The 21,440-nt window shown below is 41.6% G+C and overlaps 1 protein-coding gene across 2 annotated transcripts in view; it reads left to right on the top strand.

The window, feature by feature from the left end:
• Nucleotides 1–21,440, top strand: part of pdhx (pyruvate dehydrogenase complex component X) — a 234,416-nt gene that overhangs the window by 150,583 nt on the left and 62,393 nt on the right. For both annotated transcript variants that reach the window (XM_080190532.1, XM_080190534.1), the window contains exon 7: nt 10,608–10,755. In XM_080190532.1, the coding sequence (XP_080046658.1) occupies nt 10,608–10,755 (148 nt within the window). The remainder of the gene's footprint in view (nt 1–10,607; nt 10,756–21,440) is intronic.

The following is a 21,440-nucleotide window of genomic DNA, read 5'->3' as shown; positions in this document are numbered from 1 at the left end:
AAGTCCCTTCATCCGAGCCATTAGTATGGATGGTAAATAATTGAGGCCCCAGCACTGATCACAGTGGAACTCCACAAATTACTGTTCGCCAATCTGGGACTGAATGTTGAAAGATCAACAGAACTGGATTGCATGTTTTCCAAAATGCTACAAGTTAATACAGCCATTAACCATGATTTTAAAAAAAACAGGGATTGTGGCCAATGATGGAATATGCCAAAAGTTATGTTCCTATTTTAAAATGAGGAAAAGATGATCAAGAAAATAATTTCTCACCTCAGTTGTGAATTAATTTCTGGAGTTTGCTAACACAGACTTAAAAAGAAATGTACTAATTGTAGAATCCCTACAGTGCAGAATGAGGCCATTCAGCCCACCGAGTCTGCATTGACTATCCGACAGAATATCCCACCCAGGCCCTATCTCCATAACTCTATGCATTGACCCCGTTAATCCCCTTAACCTACTCGTTTTGTGATATTAAAGGGCAGTTTAGCCAATCAGCACATAATCAAATTAATCATTTACAAGGGGGATCTTGAGCTCAGCTAAGAAGCCAGATTTCATGATCCATTTTTGACCTCCTTTGAGGACCTTAGCATCACAATTGCCAGTTTTAACCTTCACTCTGTGATATTTGGTGGGGTGGGATTGAGTCAGATTGCCACTCCGCTCCTAGTTTCGTATCTGAAAGTGAAGCTGCTCCTACGTTGACCAACAATCTGAGAGTCACGTAGAGCCACTGAAAGGATGGAAGGAGTCCCGTGGGGTGTTTCAGGATGTGGTGGGAAGTATACAGAGGGGGGAGGGGTGTGTGCTACGGGCAGTCAGGGGTATGGCGAATCCTGTTAGGGTCAGGGTGAGTCAGTACCATAGTTAGCCAGAAGCTAGAAATGGTTTTACTTCTAACTTTTTCTAGGTAATTATTGTTGTAAGAAAGTGAGAACTATCCAAAGTTTATGTTTTAAATCACGTTATTGAATGATTCCAAGTGCAAGACAATTGCTCAGAGGGAGTTTGAATTGCAGTCCTTAACTGTGAGTTTCTGGGCTGGAGAGAGGGAGTCCTAGCACATCGTTGGAGTAACCATCTGCCCCACCCCCTTCCCGATACACTGCCCCAGAGTTTTTAAGTTAAAGGGCCAAGAAAGGACTGCATGGACTGAACGCAGTTAAGACTGAGTTCTGAAAATATTTCATCAACAATGCTGAAGACGTGCTCCAGAACTAGCCATGCTCCAAGCTGAGCTGTTCCAGTAAAGCTACAACACTGGCATTTACCTGACAAAATGGAAAATTGCTCAGGTATGCACTGTCCACAATGAGCAGGACAAATCCAACCCAGCCAATTACAGGCCCATCAGTCTACTCAGTCATCAACAAAGTGATGGAAGGGGTCATCAACAGTGGTATCAAGTGGGATTTATTCAGCCACAAGATACTCACAGCTGCTCAGTTTAGGTTCAGCTAGAACCACTCATTTCCAGATCTCATTACAGCCTTGATCCAAACATGGACAAAAGAGTTGAATTCCTGAGGTGAGGTTGATGGGCCTTAACATCAAGGTGGTATCTTATGTAATGTGACAGAAAGGAGCCCTAACAAGGGACCAAGGGGGCAAATCCTAAAACTATTAGTGTCATACCAGCACAAGGGAAGACAGTTGTAATTGTCGGAGGACAATCAGCTCAGCCCCACTATTCTTGTTGGAGTTCCTTTGGGCAATGTCTTACTTCATCAATGACCTTTTCTTCACCATAAGATTAAAATTGGGAATGTTCGCTGAAGATTTCATACTGCCGAATACCATTTGCAACTCAGCAGAAGCTGTAGCAGTTCATAGCTTGATACATGAAGACGGAGACAGCATTCAGACTCTAGCTTACAAGTAGCAAGTAACATTCACATCACAAATGCCAGGCAATGATTGTCCCCAGCAAGAGAGAACCTAACAATCTCCCTCTGACATTCAACAGTATTACAATCACTGAATCCTCCATGATCAACATGCAGAGAGTTACTATTGATAGATATTTAATTGGACCAGCCACATAAATATGTGGTCAGAATCTGGGAATTCTGTGAGTAACTTACCTTCTCATCATTTATAAGGCACAAACCAGATATATGATGGAATACTCTGCACCTGCCTGGTGGAGTGCAACTCCAACAACTCTGAAGAAGCTCAACATAAGCCAGGATATAGCAGCCAACATGATCAGCACCCTGTCTATTATTTTAAACATTCACTCTCTCCACACTGACGCACAATGGCAGCAGTGTGTATGTGACACCTACAAGATGCACAGCAGGAACTCCCAAAGGTTCTTTTGACTGCATTGTCCTAATGTGCAACGTCTACCTCCTAAAAGAACAAGGGCAGTGAACACAGGCAGTAGGAACACCACCACCTGCCAGGTTTCCTCCAAGTCACTCACCATCCTGATTTGCAAAATTGGCGTCCAATTGAACTGTGAACATTACCCAAGGTATTTATCAAATCAGAAGTCTCTGATATAGCACAGTTCTGTATATATAAAGTCTTCCTTACCATCAAGCACTTGACCAATTTCTGTATCATCTGCTAACTTGTATCATCACTGATGACCGTCCCGATACACTCTCGCTTGTAACTGTTCTAATGTAGACTCACCCATAATGGTCCCGATACACATTAGCCTTGAAGTTTTTATCAACACTATTCAGTGAATGACCTTATAGCAGTAGCTTGCAATTAAGTTCTTTTATTCTTGATGACCTCTGCATGCTTGTGACGTTCTGTATGCAAGTCTCCTTATTATGTTTTCTTTATTTAAAACAACCCTTCAGGATGAATTTTTTAGCAAACTGCGTTAGTGTAAATCATCAGAGGAGCAGTGTGCCATTATGGTTAGAATCCCTTCAGCAAATGACACAACATTAAATTCTAAAATAATTGGTATCATTCTATTATGTATTTGTAAACAAATGGAAAAGCTACCAAACAAAATTCATAGAAATTACATGAGCTCATATTTCCATAGTTTAATTGTATAACATTTCCTACCACTCCTACCCGCCACGATTATTTGGATATAATAATGTATTCCACTGATATTTTTGTCTTTGGCAACATCAGTTCCAGCCAGGTTTTCAGGCCACAGTGAGGATGTTGTTTGACTAGAGCCCATGATCCTTACAATATCGACTTGAACTAAATATAAACAAGTATAAGTAACCTGGAATTGTCATATCTGAGTAATTCACTATATTCACTATAAGACAATAATTAAACTGTGTTGAAGTGTTGCTTTCAAGCTGTTATTTTGAATGAAATAAAGGAAATGTGATGTCATGGATTTTTAAAGGAAAACAAAAATAGATTGCAAAACAGTAAAGATTTCCTTGATTCTACCATTTAAAATTTGAATAATTTTGGTTCAGGGGCCTTCAGAGATGTACATGATTGCAGTCTGGTTTGCTAGTTCCGTTACATAGTTTTGTTAGTTCCTAGGAGTACCCTGTCAAAGATGCGGAACCAGAACCGATTTGATCCATACAGATGTTAGTTTGTAGATAACATAATGCTACAAGGGTTCTGTAGACACCATAGCCCTTCCAGCAAAGAAGATTCCTCGCTTTCATCAATAGATAAAATGGATCAGAAATGAAAATCAATAGCATGTGAATGACAAGACTTCAGTTTCACTGCAACTTTCATCAAAGGATTTGTGGCAGTTTCTCAGTTTTGAAATGAAGGTTCTGTCTGTCTAAAACTCTAAAAGAGAGTCATACAAATTCAAAGTGTTAACTCTATTTTCTGTCTCACGGATGCTGCTAAACGTGCTGAATTTTTCCAGCAATTTCTGTTTTTGGTCTTGTCTGATTAACTTGATTGAATTTTTTGAGGAGGTAGCAAGGAGAGTCAATGAGGATATTGTATTCATTGTAGTCTATATGTATTTAAGGCAGGCTTTTAACAAGGTCACACATGGCAGACATGTCAGAAAGGAAAGATGTCATGGCATCCAAGTGTTGAATTCAATCCCATATTGGCTCCATGGCAGTCTGCCAAATGTGATGGTCGATTGGTGTTATTATGACTGGAAGGCTGTTTTCATTGAGGTTCTGCAGGGTTCAGTACTGGGTTCCTTGCTTTTTGTGGCATACATCTATGGTTTATACTTAAATGTAGGAGCACCTTTAAAAAAATAGTAGGTTATTGAATTGATTTATTGTTGTTACGTCTATTGGGATACAGTGGAAAGTATTGTTTCTTGCGAGCTATGCAAACAAAACATATTGTTCGTAGAGAAGGAAACAAGAGAGTGCAGAAAGTAGTGTTACAGTCATAGCTAGGGCGTAGAGAATCATAGAAGCCCTACAGTACAGAAAGAGGCCATTCAGCCCATCGAGTCTGCACTGACCACAACCCCACCAAGGCCCTACCCCCATATCCCCACATATTTTACCCACTAATCCCTCTAACCTACACATCTCAGGACACTAAGGGGCAATTTTAGCATGGCCAATCGAACTAACCCGCACATCTTTGGACTGAGAGAGGAAACCGGAGCACCCAGAGGAAACCCACGCAGACACAAGGAGAATGTGCAAACTCCACACAGACAGTGACCCAAGCCGAGAATCGAACCCAGGTGCTGTGAAGCAGCAGTGCTAACCACTGTGCTACCATGCCGTCCTGTGCAACTTAATGCAAGGCAAGTCCATTCAAAATTCAGACAGAACCAGGGAAGAAGCTGTTCTTAAGTTGGTTGGTACATGACCTCAGACTTTTGTATCTTTTCCCCGATAGAAGAAGGTGGAAGCGAGAATGTCCAGGGTAATTTCCGTTAGGAAGGAGATCAATAACTAGGGGGCATAGAAGTTCTGGTAGAGAGTTGAAAATGTTTTCATCAAGTGGGTAATGGAGAATGGGGCCTGATCAGTCAGAGCTAGAAAGTGAGATTCAGCTGGAGAGTTCTTTCTTGTAGACACATCAGTATAATATATCAAATGGTCTACTGTGCCTTATATTTTCTACATTTCTAAAGATATTTTGTACTGTGTGGTACCCAACTTACAGTACTCAATGTGGAAAATACCTATCTCATTGCATAACAAGGACAAATGCAAGATGGTGAAGAGGTTTCCATTTTTCAGATGCAGAGTTACAATCAGTCCACAATGGAGTACAAGATGCTGTGATATTCAAGAATTGTCCTTAACAACTCAACCAAGCAATGCTCCAAAATACACTCCGGTTGTCTAAGAATATTCTAATGATGCATTTTGACTTCCAATATTGCTGTGCCTGTCAAAGTGATTTTCTATATTTTAATACTTTCTTTTCAAGATGCATTTATAATGATTGCATCCCATTGATAATGAATACGTTCATAAAACCCATTAAATGCCATGGTGTTTCCCACATTATTTACACCTTCTGTGCAGCATGTTATTTATAGAATCATAGAATCTCTGCAGTACAAAAGGAGGCTATTTGACCCACTGAGTCTGTACTGAACACAATCCCCTCCAGGCCCTATTCCCATAACCCCTGCTAATCTCCCTGACATTGTGGAGTAAGCAAGTACTATTGGCTGGCGTGAGTGGGCTTATGTTCAGTATCAAAATGCTGTGAAGATTACTATTTCAGAACATCCTTTCCTGTAAAAAATCTGAATAGAACCCAAAGACAGTTGAGCATTATTTCACCATATTAGAGGAAACAAAAACGTTGCAAAGGAATCTATTTTCTGAGAGGCTAAAATGTTAAGTGAGTACCATGAATAAAATGTTTTTGATTTCCCAGCAATAACATCAAATAAAAGCAGTAACTGCTGGAAATCCTCAGCAGGACTGGGGACAGGGAGAACATTTCAGGTCAATTACTTTTCAACAGAACTGAGAGAAGTTAAGATGTAATCAGTTTTAATCAGGTAAGATGTGGGAAAACCAAACGAAAGAAAAGGCTGAAAACATTAAATGGTCAAAGGGATGGTGCTGCAAGTCTATAAGATATGATAATGGGACAAATTGGGAAACAAAGTTGATGATTGGCAGAATCATCAACTCTTGCCAAATAAAGCAAAAAAAGGAAAAGAAACAAGTGAATAAAACCAAAACTAGCAAAGAAACAGAAACCAAAATATGGGCAAAGGTTATGGTCAAAAATTGTTGAACTCTTTTGTGTATCCACAAAAGTACAAAATGCTCTCAAAATGCACAACTTCTCCTTTGATTTACCTAAATAAAAAGTGTTGCTATGAGTACCTGCATGTGTCCCAGCAACCAATCTTTTTTTCTGAAATAAATGGAACATTTTTTGATTCAGTCCTACTCAGGGCCCCTTCCCTCCCTCACTTCTTTTTCTGGTACATCATCGATTTCCTTGAACTAGAACATTCTGAACCTTGTTTTCAATTTCCACCCTTCCCTCAGTTTTACAATGTCTACCCCAGTTTTACAATGTCAACCCTTGGCTTCTCTGGATTCATTTCTGAGAATGGTCATCAATGAATGTTCATTATCAGCTCGCTGACTCCCATAAATATCTTGACGACATTTCCTCACACCCTACCCATCTGAGGACTTTCACTTTTTCCATCACTTCTGCATGTGTTCTGATGATGCTACCTTCCACGCTAGTATTTCTATATATTGCCTTTTTTCCCTCAACTGAGTGTTTTTCCCACCTCTGCTATGGTTGACAGGACCCTTGATCGTGTCCGTTCCATATTCTGCACTTTTGTTCTCACCTCTTCTCTCCCCTTTCAGAATTAGGATAGAGTTCCCTGGTCCTCACCTTTCATCCCATCAATTTCTGCATTCAACAGCTCATCATTTGCCATCTCTGCTACCCCAGCAAGATAACACCACAAAATACATACTCCCTTTCCCTTTCGAAGGGATTGGTCCCTCATCAATACATTGGTTTGCTCCTTGGTTATCTCCTCCCCTTCCCACAGCTTTCCATGCAGGAACAGGAGATACAACACCCTTCTCTCCCTTCTCACTGCCCTGGGCACCATGCACTCCTTCCACATGGAACCACAATTTACTTGTACTTCTAGTATGCGAAATTTGCCACTCTCAAAATGGTTAACTACTTTGAGCAATCCAAATTCGGATTGAGTGATTTTTTTTATGAAACACCACTGTTCAGCTTCCAGTCACTCCATCTTGCTCACACTCTGGCCTTTCTGTCCACAGCCTCCAACAGTGTTGCAGGGAAGCTCAATTCAAGCTCAAGGAATTTCTTCTAATCTAATCTTCTGATTAGAAACTTCCAAGCTTTGTAGCCCCAACATTGAGTTCAACAGTTCTGGTCAAAATTTCTGCACCCATTTTGTTTCTTTATCTTTACAACTTTTGGTTTTATTCTATTCTTTCCCATTGTTCCCCCTTTTTTATTTGCTTTCATTTGGAATTGTTCACAATCCTACCATTCACACTTCCTCTGAACACATCTTTTATTTCTTTACTTGTTTCATTATTATTCTACTTGGCCTTCCAGCATGTGCCCTCTTGTCATTTAATATGCCCTGCTGTCACCCAGCACAGATCTTCCTTTTCCATTCTGTGTCCAAAGCATCTTAACTTTTCCCAGTTCTGGTGAAAGGTTATCAACCTGAAATGTCAACTCTGTTTATTGATGCACAGATGTTGTCAGATGTGCTGTGCATTTCCAGCATTTTTTGCTTTTATTTCATATTTCCAGCATCTACAGTATTTTGCTTATTCAACATCTCTTACTTTGATGAACACACAATTCACTCATTAGAAACCAATTATCCAGCATCGCATTGGTGTATGATTTCCAAAAGCATTGATACCTGCTCAGAAATAGAGTAAGAAGTGTCACAACACCAGGTTGAAATCCAACAGGTTTATTTGGTAGCAAAAACCACTAACTTTCGGAGCACTGCCCGTTCGTCAGGTAAGTGGGAGTTCTATTCACAAACAGTGCATATAAAGACACAAACTCAATTTACAGAATAATGGTTGGGAAGCGAGTCTTTACAGGTAGTCAAGTCCTAACGCTCTCTCCGCTCACATTGTCTGTACCTTTAAGCACAGGTTAAAGGATGTGAATTGTGTCCAGACAGGACAGTTAGTGAAATTTTGCAAGCCCAGGCAAGTCGTGGGGATTACAGATAGTATGACATGAACCCAAGATCCCAGTTGAGGCTGTCCTCATGTGTGCGGAGCTTGGCTATTAGTCTCTGCTCAGTGACTCTGCATTGTCATGTGTCGTGAAGGCCATCTGGGAGAATGCTGATCCGAAGATCAGAGTCTGAATGCCTGTGACCACTGAAGTGTTCCCCAACAGGGAGAGAACGCTCTTGCCTAGTGATTGTCGAGCAGTATTCATTCATCCATTGTCGTAATGTCTGCATGATCTCCTCAACGTACCATGCAGACGCTACGACAATGAACACCGCTCAATAATCACCAAGCAAGAGTTTTCCCTTTCTGTTGGGGAACACTTCAGCAGTCATGGGCATTCGGCCTCTGATCTTTGGGTAAGCGTTCTCCAAGGCAGCCTTCACGACACATGACAATGCAAAGTTGCTGAGCAGAGACTGATAACCAAGTTCCACATACATGAGGACACCCTCAACTGGGATCTTGGGTTCATGTCACACTATCTGTAACCCCCACAACTTGCTTGGGCTTGCAAAATCTCACTAATTGTCCTATCTGGAGACAATACACATCTCTTTAATCTGTGCTTAACGCTCTTTCCACTCACATTGTCTATACCTTTAAGACTTAATTACCTTTAAAGACTTGCATTCCAACCATTATTTTGTAAAGTGAGTTTGTGTTTTTATATGCCCTGTTTGTGAATAGAACTCCCACTCACCTGACGAAGGGGCAGCGCTCTGAAAGCTAGTGGTTTTTGCTACCAAATAAACCTGTTGGACTTTAACCTGGTGTTGTAAGACTTCTTACTGCGTTTACCCAAGTCCAATGCTGGCATCTCCACATCAGAAATAGAGTTCCCAGGCCTCTGATGATGGCAGTGTACCTGGCCAGTTTTCTTTGTGGGTATCACTAGTCCTACCTCATTTATTGCCCATTCCATGTTTATATAACTGCAGGACTTTCTAGGCCAACAGTGAGGGCACTAAGAATAGTATCAGACAGGAACCATGTGTGGATCAGGCTGAATAGAGGTGGCAGATTGCCTGGTAACTGGCATTAGCTGCAGAATGTATACAGTGTATTGGAATGAAGAAAGTACAAACCAATATTTACCCCTTACATTTACCAAACCTCTGTCTTGTTTAACTTTTACCTCCTGACTGGAGCTCTGTGCTTTAAAAACAAAATACCAAAAATATTTTGGTTAATGGCATGTAAAAATATATATCAAAATGCACATATAGCAAGTGGCAATGTTTTATCAAGATTCTTCAATAACTCATTGACTTGTGTTTGTCTGGAAAACACAACACTGTACAGCCCTGCATTTAAGCTAATGTGGAGTTATGTTTGAAGTTTGCTTTCTCTTGCAGTTTGACTAAACAAATTATTTCTGGTATCATTTGGAGTTTTGTTTATTTGAAATATTTGTTATTTCTCTATATCCCGTATTGGTTGGGAGGGTGAGATATACTTGCACGTACATTTGCAATTGCTGTTTAAACCAGTCTGAGTCTAGGGAACTGATGCTCTTTATTACATTGGACAGATATGATTATCTGGTTAAACTAAAGAAGAAACATTGTCAGAGCTGAACAAAGGAAGATCGAGAATTCAAATCTGAACTTCAGATTTGACCCTAGACTTTCTGTTGTTAAAACCAGGTTTTCAATTTTGGAAAGATTTGTCAAAGGCGCAGTCGGGTAACTGCATATTATGTTTGTTTGGGTTGACCAAATTCAACTATATTCCAGTATATGTGATTAACAACGTTCTGAACATCACTATCATTAGATCCTACCAGCAGTGGATGGCCCAGAAGTTTAAGGGGCTAAATGCACTTAGACAGTGAAAATCTTTTGTGGCACTAACTTTCACGTTACTGACCTAAGTTTGAGTACCAGAAGGTTGTGTTCGATGATGTGAACTTGTGATCTTGTTGTATGATTAGCTTTGGCATATTTTGGAGGAAAGATGCCATCTACTTGTCTGGATGGATGTAAAAGTTCCAATGGACGTACTTTAAAGAAAATAGTTCTATGGGTATCTTGGTCAACATTCATCCTCAGCCAGCACCACCAAAACTGATCATTCTGTTTTCAGAATCAGCTGTTGATCAGCTGATCATTCATCTCGGTGCTATTGGTAGGAGCTTGCTATGTGCAATTTGGTGACCATTGTTTTAACTCCTACATGGGTTTTGTGCATCTCCAGCAAGGCTAGTATTTATTGCCCATCCCAAATTGCCCATGTGAAGAGTGAACCACCACCCTGAATAAGATTCAATGGTTTGCTGGGCTATTTCAGAAGACTATTATGAGTCAGCCACTTTTCCCACTCATTAACAATGACTACATTGCAAGTAACTTACTGGCTGTTGAAACATTTTGGAACATCCTGTTGATATGAAATGTGTTGAAAAAATACATGTTATTTATTTCAGTTGGCAATTTAATTGTTTCCTGTTGCTTTCAGGGCACGTTTACAGAAATCCCAGCTAGTAACATTCGAAAAATCATTGCACGGAGATTAATAGAATCCAAAACTACCATCCCACATTCATACGCCAGTATTGACTGTAACATTGAACAAGTCTTAAAGATGAGGAAACAACTAGCCAAAGGTGGGTTTTGCTGTTAATTTGATACCACTGTCAGAAAGTCCTGGTTCATTTTTCGCATGTCCCTCCATAGCCACCTCTGTTTTCTAAACCTGGCACTAATGCTGTAAATGCAAAACAAGCTCTTAGCTCAGCAAATGAATGAAAGAGAAAAACAGGTTAACGTATTGCATAAGATTCACCGTCAGAAATGTGAACCAGTCTTGCTTTTTCAAAAGCTGAATATTGTGCATCTCCAGCATTTTCTATTTTTTTATTTTCTAATGAGTAACGCTGATGATTAAATGAATAATTCCACTAGTCGAATAGTATAGGACATTTTCTCAGCTTTATCATCACAGCCATAGTGTGATAATATATACTCCGTGCTCTTGCAGCATTGTGTTGTCAGCAGCACCATTGATCATGAGGGGACAGACATTTTTTCTTTCTTTGCCTTTTTTCTCTCTCTCATGCTCTCTCTCTTGTGCTCGCTGTCTCTCTCTCTCACTCTGGCGTGCTCTGGCATGCTCTTGAGCGCCGACTCCCCTGCTCTCGCGCGCCCCCTCCCCCGCTCACGTGCACGCTCTCACTCATTCCCTCCCCCGCGCGCGCCCTCTCTCCCTCCCCCGCGCGTGCCCTCTCTCACTCCCTCCCCCGCACGCGCCCTCTCTCTCCCTCCCCCGCTCGCGCCCTCTCTCACTCCCTCCCCCGCACGCGCTCTCTCTCTCCCTCCCTGGCTCGCGCCCTCTCTCTCCCTCCCCCGCTCACGTGCACGCTCTCACTCACTCCCTCCCCCGCGCACGCCCTCTCTCTCCCTCCCCCGCGCGTGCCCTCTCTCACTCCCTCCCCCGCGCGCGCCCTCTCTCTCCCTCCCCCGCGCGGGCCCTCTCTCTCTCCCTCCCCCGCGCGCGCCCTCTCTCTCTCCCTCCCCCGCGCGCGCCCTCTCTCTCTCCCTCCCCCGCGCGCACCCTCTCTCTCTCCCTCCCCCGCGCGCGCCCTCTCTCTCTCCCTCCCCCGCGCGCGCCCTCTCTCCCTCCCTCCCCCGCGCGCGCCCTCTCTCTCTCCCTCCCCCGCGCGCGCCCTCTCTCTCTCCCTCCCCCACGCGCGCCCTCTCTCTCTCCCTCCCCCGCGCGCGCCCTCTCTCTCTCCCTCCCCCGCGCGCGCCCTCTCTCTCTCCCTCCCCCGCGCGCGCCCTCTCTCTCTCCCTCCCCCGCGCGCACCCTCCCTCTCTCTCCCCCTCCCTCTCTCTCCCCCTCCCTCTCTCTCCCCCTCCCTCTCTCTCCCCCTCCCTCTCTCTCCCCCTCTCTCTCTCTCTCCCCCTCTCTCTCTCCCCCTCTCTCTCTCCCCCTCTCTCTCTCTCTCCCCCCCTCTCTCTCTCCCCCCTCTCTCTCTCCCCCCTCTCTCTCCCCCCCTCTCTCTCCCCCCCTCTCTCTCCCCCCCTCTCTCTCTCCCCCCCTCTCTCTCTCCCCCCCCTCTCTCTCTCCCCCCCTCTCTCTCTCTCTCCCCCTCTCTCTCTCCCCCACTTACCTTCTTTCCCTTCCCCTCCTTCCTCCGCCCTACTACCCCTCCCTCTCTTCCTTTCCCCTTCCCTCCATCCCTTCCTTGCCTTTGATGGGCAGCACAGTGGTTAGCACTGCTGCGTCACAGTGCCAGGGTTTGATTCCTGGCTTGGGTGATTGTGCAAAGCTTGCACGTGCTCCACATGTCTGTGTGGGTTTCTCCTCCGGTTTCTGAAAAATGTGTTGGTTATGTGCATTGACCATACTAAATTCTCCCTCTGTGTATTCGTACAGACGCTGGAGTGTGGTGTTTAGGAGATTTTCACAATAACTGCTTGCAGTGTTAATATAAGCCCACCTGTGACACTAATAAATTAACATTAAAACTTTCCTCCCTCCCTGTCTCCCTCCCACTGAAATAGGTATCTAGGACGTGACTGGGCAACCAACAGGGCCTATTTTTTAGTCAATGAAATGTAATGATTGGGAAATGACATAAGAAAGACTCCGATAATTTAAGCTCGGGGAATTCAGTGTCACGTCGGAGAGTACAGATTGATACAGGAGGTGGGAACAAAAAAAAGGGAAAAAAACATTTAAAAATCAGCACCTCTCGTTGTTGCAATGATACTTAGGATGGTAATTACTAGTTCAACATTGCTGCAGCAGATTTATCTATTCCAAAAAATAACTTCACACCATACTATACACATTGGTGGTGAAGTAGACAGCAAAGTGCTACCTTCACAAGCCTTTGCAGTGCTACACAATTCTGACAGCAACTTTCGTGTAATCATTAAATGGAGAACTTGCCCCTGCTTAAAGTTTCTGTGCCGTTTATGCAGTGAGCACCATAGCCTCTCTTTCTATTTTGACAACAACTTGTAAGAGAATCATAAAATGCAGAAGGTGATTATTTTGCCCATCGAGTCTGCGCCGACGCTCCAGCAAAGTATCTTATCCAGGCCTGCTCCTGCCTTATCCCCATATGCCATGGCTAATCCATCTAACCTACATATCTTGTGACACTAAGGGGCAATTTAGCATGGCCAGTTCACCTAACCTGCACATCTTTGGACTACGGGAGGAAACCAGAACACATAGTGGAAACCCATGCAGACACGGGGTGAGCATACAAATTCCACACTGTCATCCAAGGCCAGAATTGAATGTGGGTCCCTGGCATCGTGAGGCAGCAATGCTAACCACTGTGCTGCTAAACTTTTTTGGCACAACCAATTTATCTTGCAGACAGTAGCTACATGTCTGGTGTACAGTAACCATGTAAAGCACCTGAACTTTTGGTGTAGATTCATTTGATGGGATAGAGTTCAGTTTCGTCGTTTGTCACTACTCCTTATCCATTCATCTCTATGTGAGCCACATGCAATAAATTGGCTGTTCCACTGTGTCATGTCGGGAATGTGATGTCACTTAAGACCCAGGAAAACTTACTGTTTAAAGATTCTGTTAAAATGATAAGAGTGTTCTTATCTATGCAGCGTAATCGGAATAACTGCAAGCACAATGATGCAAAGTATTTGGCCCCATATTTATAATTGTACAAATTTACTGGGAAGAGCCAGCTTCTTAAAATTTGAGCAGAGGATATTTTGGCAGGGAGAGAGGCTTTCCCTGTTCTTTGTTCTTTGCAATACGTCAAAGCGCTGTAAATTTCAATTGTGTGACTTGGGTTTGAACATATCAAAGACGCTAAGTGAAAGTAGCTTCTCTTTGCTCTAAGTTTGGATGTTCTATTCCATTTCCAATGGGTGTAAGTTGACAATGCCCAATACGGTATATGTTGGCTTCAACTGATGGGTATGATTAATGTCCTCCCTTGCTCATTCCATTTAATCCTTCAGTCAAATTATCTGTCATTTCAACCGCCAACAAAAATGTTGTAAATACATATTGTACATTTTGTTCAAAGGTGTAGAAAAGGGGCAGCCAGGAACAGATCATACCAAATGATGCATGTTTAGAGATTGTCCGTTCTTATATCACTGTGCTCCCTGTTATTCTCGTTATATACAGTAAGAAGTTTCAGACATCAGGTTAAAGTCCAACCAATTTATTTGATACTAAACCCACAAGCTTTCAGGGTTTGCCCCTTCGTCAGGTGAATGGAGATTTCTGGTTTTGGACAGAGCATATAACAGCACACACAGTTTACAGAATACTGATTGGAATGCGAGCCTTTACAGCTAACCTGCTATTCAAGTCTTAAAGATGCAGATAATGTGAGTGGAAAGAGCATTAGGCATAGGTTAAAGAGATGTGTATTGTCTCCAGACAGTACAGTAAGTGAGGTTTTGCAAACCGAGGCAAGTCACGAGGGTTACAGATAGTGCGACATGAACCGATGAATGAACATCGCTCGACAATCACCAGGCAAGACTGTTCCCTTCTTGTTGGCGAACACTTCAGCAGTCATGGGCATTCAGCCTCTGATCTTTAGGTAAGCATTCTCCAAGGCGGCCTTCACGACACACGACAGCGCAGAGTCACTGAGCAGAGACTGATAGCCAAGTTTCGCGCACGTGAGGACGGTCTCAACCGGGATCTTGGGTTCATGTGCACTATCTGTAACCCCCATGACTTGCCTGGGTTTGCAAAACCTCACTTACCGTACTGTCTGGAGACAATACACATCTCTAACCTATGCCTAATGCTCTTTCCACTCACATTGTCTGAATCTTTAAGACTTGAATAGCAAGTTAGCTGTAAAGACTCGCATTCTAATCAGTATCCTGTAAACTGTGTGTGCTGTTATATGCTCTGTCTGAGACTAGAACTCTCCACTCACCTGACAAAGGGGCAAACCCCGAAAGCTTGTGGGTTTACTATCAAATAAATTGGTTGGACTTTAACCTGATGTTGTGAGACTTCTTACTGTGTTTAACCCAGTCCAACGCCGGCATCTCCACATCATTCTCGTTATATTCCATAGAATGAAGAATCTCTTAACGTTTTCACATTTTAAGCAGTAATTCCATTTGAAACAGTTGCCTGGGTCTTAAATTATGTAAAATTCCTGTCGGCTCATTTTATTATGCAACGCTAATCAATAAGTGGTAGCGACTGACTTGCCAGACTAATATTTCACGTCAAACAATTAGATGTGGATCTGCATCAAAAGCTCAAAGTTCAGGTGGTTTACGAAGAGATGTAGCTACTCACTGCACGATAAATTGGCTGTGCCAAAACATTTTAAGCTTATTGAACCATCAGCAGAAAACAAGTCAGCAGAAGTTGCAAGACGTCAATGTATCTCAGCTTTTTGTGATTCTCATAATTGCATTTATGCCACTCATGAATCAGGTACTCAATGAATTGAGAAGTGCAGAATGTATGTCGCTGTTCCACACGGTGTGCTTTCTATTTATAGTATGGGGGAATATTTGCACTATCACTCAGCTATCACAGAACGATATCACGTCTCTCACCTCCAATGTTGTTACAGTCAAAGGCATGCTGATATTGTGGAATATTCCCATTGGCTTGGACCCTGAGTTGGGAGACAGTGTTTTCACTGAATCCCATTTACTAGCTCAGTCAATTCCTAGCTCAGTGAGTGCTGAATGTCTTCTTCAGGTCAAAGCAATCCGTTTCTACTGTGCTCTTTGTTTTGACTGCACAAAGGTTTACTGCCCCTTTTCTTTTCAACTGGCAACTTTTAGAAACTCCTATTAGTTTTGCAGGTACAATGCTCCGTACAATAAGTAACCCTTTACCAAAGGGATTAAATCAAAGGCAATCAGAAAAGGCATTAGCTTCACAACAAGCTAGTAAAGAGAATGCAAATTCTATCAACCACATGTGATGTTTTAGCTTTTTTCCCCCACTTGTTCAACTCAAATTACTTCAATTTGTGAGAAACCAACTTATGTAGTTCTCTGGAGAATCAAGATTTCCTTTCCCTTCCCCACCTTTACAAAGCACAAGTAAACCTCTTTCAGCTGAACTAACTCGCATATTTCTGGCAAGTTTGACAATGCATGTTGATATAGAGAGGATAAAGGCCCATGTTATAGGTTTAGTGACCTTGTACACTGAAATTCTTAGTTTTAAATCTGTGGGGAAGTGGCTTATGAATCTGGGCCCAAGCCAGTTGCAAGAATGCTGTTTTTATCTGGAAAAAGGGATCCTTTATTTCTATTTAAATCTGACTCCTTTTGTCATTATCAAAGTTATTATTATAATCTTGCCAAATCTAAAAGCAAAATAATGATTCTGTCACTGTGTATCATATAACAGAAACCCAATGGCATGTCAGATGCTCACTGAAGACTAGTTTACAAAATGTTATGGCACCTTTATAATGGTGCCTGTCTAATATTTCACCTAAGTTCAGATATTGCAATTTTTTGGGAGCTAAGTCAGTTTGAATGATCTTCCTTCCCCATCCCGTCACCAGAATGTGGGAGGGAAACCAAAGTGACTTGCCTCACAGAGACTTTCTGTCTGAAACTGCTGGCAGCTCAGATTTGCTCAGGGCCACAGCTGTCACAGAGCTTCAGGCATATCAAATAAGCAAATTTAAACTTTTCCAATCCTTGCCTCCTTTCTCCCCGGTCCTCTCAAGGAAAGGGAAAAAAAAGCAAAATATTTTCCCATGTAGATCCAATTAAACATTTTCAGAATCTCTAATTGAGACATTAATCAGGCTCCTTTTGTCATATAGTCCTGTCTTGCTTGCCAAATTCAGGTCTGTCGCTGTTGGCCATTTGCTGAGTACCTGTGCTGGGACTTCAGCAGTACCTGTACAAGACCGTTTTTATATGTTACCAACCCTCTACACACAATGCGATAAAATACAGGTTGCAAAGGACCATAGCGTGAGACTGCAACAATGTGTATTCATGGATAATAAAGGTTGTGTCTGGCCATGGACCTCCCCTCTCAGATACATCTTATGGACTGAGCCACAATCTCAATTTCAAAGAATTGCTAATGTTGTGCTAGTTCAAGTATTCTAATAGGATTTAATACTGGAGTCATTGGCTTCTCATAGACTCCAGCTAAGCTGCTTTGTTTAATGTTCTTTTACAAGCATTGAGAGGAATCACAAAGCCAAATTAATCTTTCTGCTGATGAATAATCTTTACTTTTTTTGTGTGTTCATGTTTTTTTTCATTGTACTCACCAGTAATTTTGGACCCTGTTCTAATATTGAACATTGCATAATTGGTCAACAACCTGAATTTATATAGCATACTCATAAGAGAGAGATCCAAGGGAGCTTAATAGGACTATAAGGAAATCAATAAAAATTGAAAGAAAGTAGTATCAAGTCCCACTAAAGGGATAATTATACATCAGACAAACACCATCTGTATAATAACAAGTCATGTGTCCAGTCTGTGATGTGATACCACATTCGTGCACGTCAGTGATCCTGGAGTAACCACACTTTGTAAAATTAAATGGTATACTTTCAATTTTGTTAAGTTTTGCTTATTGTAACTATTGCAGTTTTGAGTATTTTGTTTTCTCTCTCAATAACAGACTTTGCCTATACCTTGACTATACTTCTGTACTCATGTAAGGATTATTAATAATCCAACTTGAATTGAACTGCATGCTAGATGTAATAAGAGATACACTCTGTAATTGCCAATAGTCTTCAAAATAATATTGTCTCATGGAAAACAATGATATTTTTATATCTAAATAGTGATGCAGGTTAACAGGCCAGGCAAAAAGCAAAACAAGCACTTCACTTTGTTTCCAAAGGGATAGAATTGAAGAGCAGAGAGGTATGCTGAACTTACAAAAACCCTTGGTTAGACCACACTCAGAGTATCGTGTACATTTCGTGTCACCATACTATAACGATACAGTGGCGCTTGGGAGCATGTAAAAAAGACATATAAAGATTGTGGCAAAATTTTGAGCTCATACCTATCAGAAAATGATGAGTAAATTATATCCCTTTATGAATAGGTAATAAAATGGGGAAACACATAAAAGCAAAGTCAGAGGAACAAAAGAGTTTGGAGGAGGTTATTTGGGGGCTGGCTTTCAAGAAAAAGACAGTGATTTTTAACTTTAGGATTTGAAGAGCGGGCAACCAATATCAGTTAGGGGCAACTGGGATGATGGGTAAGTTGTACTTTTGCATTGGACAGGATAGAGTCAGCTGATTTTGAAGGAGTTAGTATTTATATTGGGTAAAGCATTGAGTGTATATATTGAGTATAAATGTAATAGAAGTATAAGGGTCTCAGTGGTGTAGTGAGTGGCATAGTGAGTTGGGTAGAACCGAGGCAAGCAACATTGCAGAGGGGAAATGAGTGATTTGTGTATGGAAAGGATGTGGGAATGAGGTTGACAATGTTACATATTTCTCTCTCTCATTTTGATGCTGTATTCTTCACAGGGACCATGTAAACAACCAATTAATATTTAATCAAATGCAATTAAATTGCTTTCCAGGTAGATAATTAAAAATGCCTGTGCATGTGTGTGTGTTTTACACACATTTCCAAGGTAATTGAGACCTTCTTAATTGAAATTTCATTTTGATGTTATTCCCAGCAAGTGAAATACTGCATCAAGCAAAGCCCCAGGCTATCATTCCCCAATTCCCCACCCTATCCCAGCCTGCCAAAAACCTGGCCACCCACCTCCATTTCAGTCTTATTGCATGTACTAATCTCCATTGAGGGAACAGGTAAGTTGCTGTTTAACCTCTTCTAGCATGGATATATAACCAGTTGCCAAGAGGTATTCAATGACTTTAATCATGGCTCTCCATAGAGGTGCCTTTCTAACCAGCACAGAAAAATCTCTAATGATGAAACTGAGTCCAAAGTGTGATGTATTCTAATATGGCCACAGCATTTAAGATCCAGTGGGTTAATACTGGATCTGCCCATCTTTTCCCCAAACTTGGAGTCAACTGAAGGTCCTGCCAGCTAACTTAAGCTGGAGATGGGGTGAAAGTATGCAGCTGGAGATAAGAGGATTAATGTCAAACCCAGCATTCAGGTTGAGCTAGAAAATAATCATTTGCTCGTGGCTCCTAGGTAATGTTCTCTGAAGTCCCTTCTTTTTCACCTCTTCACAGAGTGCCTTCATCCAGTATAATCCTTGCTGAACCACATTGCTTAGTCTAGTCCTTACTGATTTTATTTCTGGAGCTGTCTGCTCATGTATAACACTGCTCAGACAAGAGTGGAACAGAGAGAGTTTTCAGCACTGATTTGGCTGCTTGTGTGGAAATCAAAAGACTTTTCTGTTGTATAACATTTTAAGCGTTTCCTCTTTAATCAATAGCTGTAAAGTGAAAACTATTTTGTGTTGAGCATAGACTTAATAAACAGCTCAGGCAGTAGGTTTGATTGCCATTCACTACCCAATAATAAAAAGACTGTTAGCTATGTAATATTTGAATGTGTATTATTGAAGGATTTCATTTAGAAACAGACAACCAACTGTTCAAATTCAGAGTTCACGAGGCCATTTTAAAATACTTCTGTAGAATGTTAGGACAGATAATCATCCATGTGAACTTTGAACAAGCATATAGCAGCCTGAGCAAACCAGTACCACTGACAGTGAATGACACTGTGTCCAATGCACACTGCAGAGTGTGATTGTGTGTCCAGTGCATGCCACAGCATGTGGCACGGTGCCCAGCGCATAGCACGTGGCTTGGGGTCCAGTTGAAATAGAAACAGATAGTGCTGGAAAAGCTCAGCAAGTCTGTCAGTATCTGTGGAGCTGCCTCAATTCAGTTCTGATGAAGTCATATTGGACTCAAAGTGTTAACACTGTTTCTCTCTCCACAAATGCTGCCAGACCTGCTGAGCTTTTCCAGCATTTTCTGTTTTTGTTTCTGATCTCCAGCACCCGTAGTGTTTTGCTCTTACTTTGTTGTTACAAGTCAAAATCTGTTTTCAACTTGTAAGGAAAATGCAAATATTCATCATGATAGCAAATTGACAGCCTGTTTTACACTTTGCTGTAGTTAAATCAGTTGAAAAGGAAATTGAGCAGCAGGTAAAATGATCTGCTGAAGCACCTAGGAAGTGTTTTTCAGTAGCATCTAAGATTAATTTCAGGCACAGAGCAAACAGAACTGGATTGTGTTAGATAAAAGATCAATGTATTATCCAACTTTTCCAATTTGTTGCCTGGTTTGAGCTCCTTAGTGCAGTAAGTGAGGGACTTTCCTAATAGAACTGCTTTCTTTCTTTGTTCAGACAAGTATTTTAAAATAAAAGACACACATGAAAGAACTGATCAAATTCCAGTTCTTCACAGAATCTTAGCTGCTATTAATCATGTTATGTTTAATCAAAAGACCACAGTCACATCAGTTTGAAAGCAAAATGCAGTGAATTAGTTAAAGCATCAAAATCAGCTGCCACTGGCAAAGGCTGCTTTTTACTTGTTTTAGCTGACATTTAAAATTATTGTTCTTATACAACTTATCTCTCTTTGCTCAGTGACTGTTCTCTTTCTTAAAAGTTGGGTCTTATTCCAGTGATCATAGTGTTCACTGGACGCTCACTGAAGGAGTACTGTGCTATCAAGGTGTGGTCTTTCGGATGAGATTTTAATCCTGACAGGTAGCTGTAGAAGATCTCACGGCACTCTTTCAAAGAGGAGTAAGGGAGCTCTGGTAACCTAGCCAACCATTTATAGCTCATCCAGCATCACAAAAAATATTGGTCTCATTGCTGCCAATGGAGGTCTTGCTCTGCATAAAATGGCTGCGATGTTGCTAGCACTACAACAGAGATGAGGTTTCAAAAGTATCTTATTAGAAATGAGGTGCTTTAGGGCATCCTGGGGTTGCAAAGGTATTAGATAAATGCAATTTTTTCTCTTAGTTGCTTATCCCTCCTTGGATCTTTTCCTGCCACTGTGCAGTCACTCTGACTGCATTCAATGTCTATCCTTTGTCTTACTTCTATATCTCCTTTACATGTTAGCCTTCAGTAACAATGTCTGCAGGTTTGACATCAGCTTCCACATGAATGCTGACAACACACACCTCTACTTCCACCAAACCACACTGCCACAACTCAGCCATCGGATTGAATTCTGATATCAAGCCATGGATGACATAAAGATTTCACGATAACTTCATTAGTGTTAATATAAGCCTTACTTGTGACTAATAAATAAAATTTAAACTTTAATAAGGGAAATTTTCTTCAACCTAACAGTGAGCAGGCAAAGCTATCTGTT

This window comes from Carcharhinus amblyrhynchos, chromosome 6 (assembly GCF_965287045.1).
Source record: "Carcharhinus amblyrhynchos chromosome 6, sCarAmb.v2.hapA, whole genome shotgun sequence".
Taxonomy (NCBI): Eukaryota; Metazoa; Chordata; class Chondrichthyes; order Carcharhiniformes; family Carcharhinidae; genus Carcharhinus; species Carcharhinus amblyrhynchos.
The sequence above is the reverse complement of the archived record's forward strand: the minus strand, read 5'-3'. Positions and strand labels throughout refer to the sequence as shown.